Here is a 9,826-nt window from a genome sequence, read left to right as displayed (position 1 = left end):
TCCCACACTCAGGACACTCGTAGGGCCTCTCCCCAGTGTGGATGCGCTGGTGAATGATGAGTTGGGAGCTGAAACTGAAGCCCTTTCCACATTCCCCACACTCGTAGGGCCATTCCCCAGTGTGGATCATCTGGTGGCAGATCAGGCTGTTGCTCTGTCTGAAGCTCTTCCCACACTCCAAACACTTGTAGGGCTTCTCCCCATCCTGAACCTGCTCATGGACCACCAGCTCAGAGCCTCGGCTGGATCTCTGGCCACCTTCCTGGCACAGGGTGGGTCTTTCCTCCTCAGAGCACCCTGGGATAGGTTTGGAGCCCCTCCTCCTGTGGGATCTCTGGGGATTTTCCTCCCAGCTTGACTCCTGCACTGTGGAGCTGCTCAAAACGGCCTCTTCCATGAGGTTCTGCTGTGGGGATTTGTCCTCCCTGGTCTCCATCCTCAGCTTCTTGTCTGGGGGAGGAAGGACAGGGAGAGGATGGAATTTGCCTCCGTGCCAAAGGGAAGGGGAAGGAGATCCCCCCACTGCGTCCCCGGCAGGACGGCATCGGCAGCTTGGTTGTCCTGCAGCCGGGGGCCAGGCTGGGCTGGGAGATGGAGCAGAAGAGAGGGGGAAAGGGGCACTGACTTCCTCCTCACCTGCCTGGGTGTTCTGGGGTATCTTCCTCTTCCTCGCAGCCTCCTTCTCCATCCGGCCAAGGTCTGGGATTGGGAAATCCTGGTTTGAGAGAAAACAAGGAATGAGTACATAGACTTTGAACGTCCCTCTGTTCAAGTCCCTCTCTAGAAGTCACCGGGCATCTGAGATGTCTTGGTTTGAAAGGAATGGTGTTTGCTAAGGAAGGCAGAAATCTCCACTGAAATGGATAAAAATGTAAACATCCCATCCCCTCCGAATTATTATAATATTGAAATTAAAGTGCTCTCAGGTAACAATATGGGAAAAGGAATATAAGTTCCTTAATAATGAAGGAAAATGTAAATGCAGCAGTACAAAAAAAAACCAACAACAAAAAAACAACACACCAAGAGTCAGAATGCAACCTTACACACCGTTGGTCAGGGTTTTGGAAGTAATTTGATTAAATGATGGCTGCAGTCCTCCTGGAGTGACAGATGTGGTTCTGTTTAAGCAATGATCCCATAGAAGATTGTAGCTTACCTCTGAAGTTCTGGTGCTGTAGATGGGTCTGGTCTCTCCTCTGGGAATCCAGTGGAGAAAGGCTGCCTGTGTTGTTCTGATTCTCTGATTATATCCAGTCAGGAATGCTTGGCTCCTCCCCCTGGGTGGAGCATCTCACAATGGGATGATGTCATTTTATCAGTCCTGCAGTGAGACTCAATGGCCCATTAACAGAAGATATCCCCCTGGAGGGAGGATGGGTGGTGGAAGAGATAAAGAACACTGCCCCACCTGGTTTTAACAGCTGGCCCATTAACAGAAGACATCCCCCAGTTCTGAGGGATGGGGCATGAAAGAGATAAAGAAAACTGCTCCACCAGGTTTTAACAGACGGTGATAGAATACATACTTTTGGTTACATCTTGCACTGCAACCCAGGACATGTAGTCCATAAAAACCTCCCAAACACCAAGGTTCAGCCCTGAAAATGCCTCCCAGGAGTTCCCCATCTCTGGTCTCTCCCCTTTGGTCTTCAGGGGTTCCTCCCTGTCCCAGCTGCTGGGGGTAAGACTTGTACTGGGGGTCGCCTGTCTACTCAGGCCCAGGCTGCTGGGAGTGCCAGGAATCCAAAAAGTTCCCCCTATTCCATCTCTCCACTTAGGAATGCTGGGACCCCCCAGTATCCCCACAAGGGGCATTTTCCACTCAGCTTTGGAGTTCTTCATTCACCAAACATCCCCTCCAAAAAAGCCAATCCAGGGACACCCCAGGATATCTGGGCCAAGCTCCCCCTCCCTGGTCACCTGTGGGATGGGGGATGATGATCCCATGGGTGGAGGCTGTGATTTCAGGGAATGCTTGACCTCGTGCTTCCTTCTCCTTTCTCTGATCCTCCTTTGTCCCTCCTTCAGGCTGAAGAAGCTGCTCAAGGAGTCAGAAGCAAAACTCCAAGTCCCTTGGAGCTTCAATCGGCCCCACTGAGGGCAGGGACTGCCAAAGGCTCCCCAGGGACTGGTGAGAGCAGATCCTGGAGGCCAGGATTGCCGGGAGCCAAAGGCTCTGAGCAGGGAACTGCAATGCTGAGCAAGCCCTGGCTGGGTTGGAGGAAGCAGAAAGGCCAAGCCCTGAGCCCAGGCCTGGCACAGCAGGGCCTGTCCCTCACGGGTGGCTCGGGGCTCTTTGTGGGGCAGTGGGATGTGAGGGGCAGCAAGGACAAATGCCATAAACCTGTGTGACACTCCAGATCCTTATGGAACCAAGAGGCCAATGTGACACCATGGGAAGTTGTGGAACCACAGGGATCATTGTGGCACTCTTGGGCCCATGGAACCAAGGAACCAGTGGGACACTCTGGGGCCTTATGGAAACAAGAGGTCACTGTGAGCCTACAGGGCTGTAACACCCCAGAACACTTCAATGCTGGTGGTAACCAAAGGTTCCTGTACTTGAATTCGGTTCACGGGAGAAACACCAACCAGATCTTCTCAGCATGGACAGATGTAAAGAATATTCTTGGTAGGACGGGACCCACAAGGACCATCAAGTCCAGCTCTTAAGTGAATGGCCCCACAAGGATTGAACCCACAGCCTTGGTGATACTGGCACCATGCTCTGACCAACTGAGCTAAAAGGTCAAAATGACACAAAATTTAACTGGCAAAATATAGACAATCAAGGAACTATGGCAAAGGGTTTAATACAACATCCAACTGAACATAAAACTCTTACCATAGCATTAACTTTGCAAGCTTAGCTCCTTTAACCTAAAAGTGTTAATCCTTAAGATTTTGGGAAACATTAAATATCCAAAAATATTCCAGGTACGTAAGATAAGAAGGGGAATAAAAGGAGACCAGAAAGACAGAAGATCTACAAAAAGACACTTCCAGGATGATCCCAGTCACTCTCACTTCAATCTCAGTCATTCCCAGTATGAGCTGTTGCACCAAGTCACCCCCAGTATGGTTCCAGTCACTCCCAGATCCTCCCAGCATGATTCCAGTCATGGCCAGAGTGACTCCCTGTCACTCCCAGGATGGGCCCAGTTGCTCCCAGTCACCTCCAGCATGGTTCCAGTCACAGACAGCACCTTTCCATTCACTCCCAGTATGATTCCAGCTAGTTCCAGTAGGATCCCAGTATGACCCCAGCATGGGCACAGCTGCTCCCAGGATTATCCAGTGTGGTTCCAGTTGCTCCCATTTACCTGCACTGTGGTTTCAGTCTCTCCCAGTCTATCCCAGTTGTTCCTAGTCACTCCTCAGGTGCTTCCAACCTGATCTCAGTTGCTCTAAGCCACTCCCAGTCACCCTGAGTGCAGTCCCAGTTGCTGCCAGTATGGTCCCAGTCTTGCCCAGCATGGCCCAGCTGCTCCCACTGTGATCCCAGTAGAATGCCAGTTGCCCTCAGGATGGTCCAGTTGCTCACCGTCCCTCCCAGTGTGATCATAGTTGCCCCCAGTATAGTCCCAGTCACTCCCCAGATTATCCCAGCTGCTCCCAGCATGGTCCCAGTCATGCCCAGTTGTCCCCAGTGCAGACCCAGTCAATCCCAGTTGTTCCCAGTTTTCCCCAGCACAGTTCCCATTGTTCCCAATGTGTTCCCAGTCATCCCCAGGATGGTCACAGACATTCCCAGTATATCCCAGTTTCCCTAAGCATGTCCATAGCCATTCCCAGACACTCCCAGTAATCCCAGTCAGGTGCTTGTTATCCCAGTATGATCTCAGGCCCCGTATATCCCAGCTGAGCATTCCCTGAATTCACAGCCCCCCCATCCGTGGGATCATCACCCCCCCATCCCACAGGTGATCGGGGAGGGGGAGCTTGGCCCAGATATCCTGGGGGGTTCCTGGGTTGGGTTTTATTGGGGGGGATGTTTGGAGAATGAAGAACTGCAAGACTGACTGGAAAATGCCTTTTGGGGGGATATCGGGGGTCCCAGTGGCAGCTGCTGGCAGAGGCAGCCTGGAGGAGCAGAGCCCTGTGACCCCCAGGACCCCAAAGTGGGGAGCCCAGAGAGGGGGAGCACCACAATTCATGGGACCCTCAATTGCCTGGAGAGGGGCAGGGGGAACTCCTTGGACCCCCTGCAGACCCAAGAAGGGAATAAGGGGAGAAGTGACCCTGGGAGACCCAGCATCCCTAAGTGGGGATATGGAAACAGGTGAAACTTTTTGGATTCTGGGCACTCTAAGCAGCCTGAAGAGGTCAGGGACCAAGTAGAGAGGAAACCCCCCAGTACAAACCTGACCCCCAGCAGCTGGGACAGGGAGGAACCCCTGAACACCAAAGGGGAGAGACCAGAGATGGGGAACTCCTGGGAGGCATTTTCAGGGCCGAATCTTGGCATTTGGGAAGTTTGTTTGGACCCCATGTCTTGGGTTGCAATGCAAGATATAGCCAAACTTACTTATTCTATCACCATCTGTTAAAACTTGCTGGGGCACTTTTCTTTATCTCTTTCATGACCCATCCCTCAGAACTGGGGGATATCTTCTGTTAATGGGCCAGCTGTTAAAACCAGGTGGGGCAGTGTTCTTTATCTCTTTCACCACCCATCCTCCCTCCAGGGGGATATCTTCTGTTAATGGGCCATTGAGTCTCACTGCAGGACTGATAAAATGACATCATCCCATTGTGAGATGCTCCACCCAGGGGGAGGAGCCAAGCATTCCTGCCTGGATATAATCTGAGAATCTAAACACCACAGGCAGTCTTTCTCCACTGGATTCCCAGAGGAGAGACCAGACCCATCTACAGCACCGGAACTTCAGAGGTAAGCTACAATCTTCTACGGGATCATTGCTTAAACAGAACCACATCTGTCACTCCAGGAGGAGTGCAGCCACTTTTTAATCGGAGTGCTTCCAAAACCCTGACCAATGGGATGTAAAGTTGTATTCTCACTCTGTCAGTGGGTGGTTTCTGTGTAATTTTTTATTTTTTGTTGTTGTTGTTCTTGTTTTTTTGTCCTGCTGCATTTTCATTTTCCTTTCTTTAATAAAGAACTATTATTTCTATTCCTATATCTTTATTTGAGAGCACTTTGATATCAAGATTATAAAAATTCGGAGGGGGTGGTTTGTTTCCATTTTTATCAATTTCAATGGAGATTTCTGCCTTCCTTAGCAAACACCTTTCCTTTCAAACCAAGATACCTCAGATGCCCTGACGACTTCTAGAGAGTGAATTGAAAAGAGGGACCATCAAACTCATTGTGCTCATTCCTTGTTTTCTCCCAAGCCAGGATTTCCCAATCCCAAACCTTGTCCAGATGGAGAGGAAGGCTGTGAGGAAGAGGAAGATACCCCAGGACACCCAGGCAGGTGAGGAGGAAGTCAGTGCCCCTTTCCCCCTCTCTCCTGCTCCATCTCCCAGCCCAGCCTGGCCCCCGGCTGCAGGACAACCCCGCTGCCGACGCCATCCTGCCGGGGACGCACTGGGGGGATCTCCTTCCCCTTCCCTCTGGCATGGAGGCAAATCCCATCCTCTCCTTGTCCTTCCTCCTCCAGACAAGGAGCTGAGGATGGAGACCAGGGAGGACAAATCCCCACGGCAGAACCTCATGGAAGAGGCTGTTTTGAGCAGCTCCACAGCGCAGGAGTCAAGCAGGAAGGAAAAGATTCAGAGATCCCGGAGGAGGAGGGGGTCCAAACCCATCCCAGGGTGCTCTGAGGAGGAAAGACCCACCCTGTGCCGGGACGGCAGCCAGACATCCAGCCAGGGCTCTGAGCTGGTGGTCCATGAGCAGCTTCAGGATGGGGAGAAGCCCTACAAGTGCTTGGAGTGTGGGAAGAGCTTCAGCCAGAGGAAAACCCTGATCTGCCACCAGATGATCCACACTGGGGAATGGCCCTACGAGTGTGGGGAATGTGGGAAGGGCTTCAGCTACAACTCCCACCTCATCGTCCACCAGCGCATCCACACTGGGGAGAGGCCCTACGAGTGTCCCGAGTGTGGGAAGAGGTTTCGGGTCAGCTCCACTCTCCTTGTGCACCAGCGGATTCACACGGATGAGAGGCCCTTCCGCTGCTCCGAGTGTGGGGAGGGTTTCCAGCACAACTCCACCCTCATCATCCACCGGCGCATCCACACTGGGGAGAGGCCCTACGAGTGTCCCCAGTGTGGGAGGAGCTTCACCCAGAGCTCTAACTTGACCAGACACCAACGGAGGCACCAGTAAGGGAAGCCCTGTAAATGCCCCAAAGTGAACGAAGAGCTTTCTACACAGCTCCAGCTTCATCCCCCCTTGGCGAATCCACATTGGGAAGAGACCTGGTGATCCATGTTCCCTGTGATCCATGCTGGGAAGACACCTGTAGCTTTTCCTGCCCATGGCAATGACATAATGTGGGATCAAAGAACATGAGAGTCTGACCATGGCCCTGTCATTATATTCAATCACATCTCAGGTCATTGCCAGGGGCAGGAAAAGGACTCCTTCTCTCTCACCAGAGGAGAAGAGTGTCCTTTCCAGGTAGGAGGAAATATATGGCCAGGAAGAGGCAGTCGGTGGCATTTTAGTTTTCTTTGTGAATAGTTTGTCTTATCCCTTCTGTTATCAAAATTATTTCTGTTCCTGTTTGTTCCTTATCTCGTTGCTGTTCTCAATAAATTGTTCTTATCCCAGCCTGCGATCTTTGCCTTTTGTGCTTTCCATGGGAGGTGGGAGGGAAGAGAGCAGCGATGCAGTTTTAGCAGGAGTAGGAAATTGGGGAATGCCATTCCTGAAGCCCAGCCCATGGAAACCGAGCATCCCAGCTGGTGCCAGGCCTGGTTGCCATGGCAGGAGCCTTGGGAGCGGGTCCCTGGCTGGGGGCTGTGGGAACCTCTTCCCTCTGGTGCCCAGGGACAGGAGTGGAGGAGCGGCTGGAGCTGAGGCGGGCAGGTTTAGGCTGGATGTGAGGAAAAGGTTTTTCCCGTGAGGCTGCTGGGGCACTGAACAGGCTCCCCAGGGAAGGCTCCCAGCTCCAGGGCTGGCTGAGCTCCAGCAGCGTTTGGCCAGCGCTGCCAGGCCCAGGCTGGGATTGTTGGGGTGTCCTGTGCAGGGCCAGCAGTTGGACTGGAGGATCCCCATGGGTCCCTCCCAACTCAGCCAATTCTGTGGCTCTGTGATCCCATGAGCCTGGGGATGGGACTGCAAATGGTTGCCATGGCAACGGGCTCTGGCTCCAGGCCTGAGCTGGTGTCCATGGCAACCACCCCTGGCATGGGGTCTCCATGGAGCTGCCAAGGGTCTGATCCTTGCAACAGGGGCTGTGATGGTTGTCATGGAAACAGACCATAGCAACAGGGGGCTGTGGTTGCCATGGAAACAGACCATAGCAAAAGGTCGTGGTGATGGTTGTCTACCAAGGATCAGATTTGTTACCCTCAGTGGGGCTCCATGGGGACATTCCAAGAGTCTCCAGGCTGTTCAAGAGCTGGAATGTCACAGGCACAGACAGGAGTTCCACCGAGACCTCCCAGGGGTTTCTGGGGATGCTGAAGAGCCGTGTGGTCAGATGCAGTCCCAGCAATTCCATGGTGACATCCCAGAGCACCTTGGGCTGCAAAGGCACCGCTCTGTCACAGGCACTCCCGAGGGCTCCACGGTGACATCCCAGGAGTCCCCAGGCTGCCAAAGAGCCGGGATGTCACAGACACTTCCAGGGCTTCCTGTCATGGGCAGAGTGGGAGCTTCAGGCAAAAGCTTTATTTCTTTATTGGAGAAACTCCTGCTGAGTCATGAGGTGGAGAAATGACACCAAACAGCCACCATGGATTCTCAAACTCCTCCAAGTCACCTAGACTTTTAAATTTCGTCTAAGTGAGGAGACTGGGAGCAGCTGGATTCAATCCCAGCCCGAGTTTGTCAGAGGTTTATGTGTAAATATTGGACATGTAGAATTGAACCGTAATGCAATTTGTCCCACACGATTAACAATGGAATATCAGATATATTTATATAAATACCACTGTGACTGATTCTGAAGATGATTTATTTACACCACAGAGTAAATAAAGAAAAAGAGTTATTTAGTCCACAGTATAGGAGCTATAACAATTATTAGACTGTAGTGCTCTAGGAAGCAATTTTGAAGTAAACAGGGCCTTGCTGGAGTTGTTTGAGCCCATTCCAGGCACAGCCTCCTGCTCCAGCAGGAACTGCCTTTCCTGTGCCATGGCCAGGGCAGATCCTGCTGCAGGAAAAGCCCCAGGCCAGCCCCAACCCAGGGAAGGGCTCGGGCACAAGTGCAGAGTGCCGTGCTGGGAGCTGTGCCAGGGACAGCCTGAGGCACCAAAGGCACCTTGGCAGCAGCAGCTGCTTCCAGGCCATGGCCAGAAGGCTCCCTTGGCAACCCGGCCTGGTGGCCAGCACTGCAGAGCTGCTGCTTCAGGGCTCATTTCTGGCTGGGCTCTGAAAAGCCACTGCTGCTCCAGGAGCCTGACTGGGAAGCAATTGGCCCCAGCACCCTGGGGACAAGATAATAATGAAACAACTCTTCATGGCAGCAGAGACAAGGCAGGGGCAGAGGAAAGGGGAGAGCCAGGCCCAGGGGACATGGCTGCAGTGGTGATGGCTGTGAGGTCAGTGCCACTGCAGCAGCCTGGCTGGCCCTCAGCAGACATTCTGGCCAGGAGGGTTGTGAGGTCACCCAGCACATCAGAGAACCCACACAACAGGAATTCCAGCCTTGGGGATGGGAGGGGCTTTCACTGTGTCAGGTGGAACAGAGATGCTGCTGCTCTTGGAGCAATCCTGGTATGAGGCATACATTTGTCTGCAAAAGCAGTTGCAGTTTTGTGCTACTCTGATTGTACAATATTTCCTCCTTCTAAAAACAACCAAATCCACTCTAGTTCACTTTAAAGATATTCATCCTTGTTCTGTCACTGCAAGATTTGGGAGAAAATCACTTTGACCAGTGTTTCCATTTTCACAGACCATGCAGAGGACCCAAAAATCTCTCAGGATCAGGTTTGGAGGTCTCATCACATAAGCAGCAGGTAGAGGCTGAGGGCCCTGAGCCTGAGGCCAGCAGGGGACAAGTGACCCTGGCAGCCCTGGGGCCTCATTGCCTCCTTGTCCCTGCTCAGCAGCCTGGCAGGGGCCGCCCCATGGTGCTGCCCTTGGCATTGCACATCCCCACATGCCAGTGCCCCGGGAAGAGCCCTGAGCAATGAGGGAGGGACAGCATCTGCCTTGCCAGGGGCTGGGGCTCAGCCCTTGGCCCTTGGCATTCCTGAAACACATCCAGCTTTGCTCAGCACCCACAGACACCTTTCCCTTGCTTGTCCCCAGCTGACATCAGGGCCTCCAGTCTTCTGCTCTACCTGGAACCTGGGGATGCTTTCTCACTCGTGTCTCTCATTTCAACTACAAGAAATTTCAGTGTTTCTGTCTGTGTTTGAGTTCTTGAGAAGTTTCTGGAGCACACTCTGAGGGACTGAGTGTGATGCCAAGAGCCCCAAAGGCCTGAGAGGGTGATGAAAGTGCTGGTGCTGTGTCTGTGCTGCTGAGCTGTGCCGGGCTCCTGGCCCAGAGGCAGCTCCTGGCAAGGGCAGCGCTGCAGAGAGACAGCTCTGGCCGGGAGCAGCTCCTGAGCACAGCCCAGCAGGGCTGGGGCCCTGCCAGAGCAGCTCAGGGACACGAGCAGTCCCAGACAGAGCTCCCAGGGGCTCAGCACTGGCAGGGGCTGTGGGATGTCCCAGAGGGGGCTGT

At 53.1% G+C, this 9,826-nt stretch overlaps 1 protein-coding gene across 1 annotated transcript in view; it reads left to right on the top strand.

Moving 5' to 3' along the window:
• Window positions 1-5,893: 5,893 nt before the first annotated feature.
• Window positions 5,894-9,826, top strand: part of LOC131586391 (zinc finger protein 850-like) — a gene marked incomplete at both ends in the record, with an annotated part of 76,423 nt that continues 72,490 nt past the window's right edge. The window contains one exon of the mRNA XM_058853221.1: window positions 5,894-6,294. Coding sequence (XP_058709204.1) covers window positions 5,894-6,294 — 401 coding nt within the window. The remainder of the gene's footprint in view (window positions 6,295-9,826) is intronic.

Source organism: Poecile atricapillus, chromosome 19 (assembly GCF_030490865.1).
Source record: "Poecile atricapillus isolate bPoeAtr1 chromosome 19, bPoeAtr1.hap1, whole genome shotgun sequence".
Taxonomy (NCBI): domain Eukaryota; kingdom Metazoa; phylum Chordata; class Aves; order Passeriformes; family Paridae; genus Poecile; species Poecile atricapillus.
The sequence above is the reverse complement of the archived record's forward strand: the minus strand, read 5'-3'. Positions and strand labels throughout refer to the sequence as shown.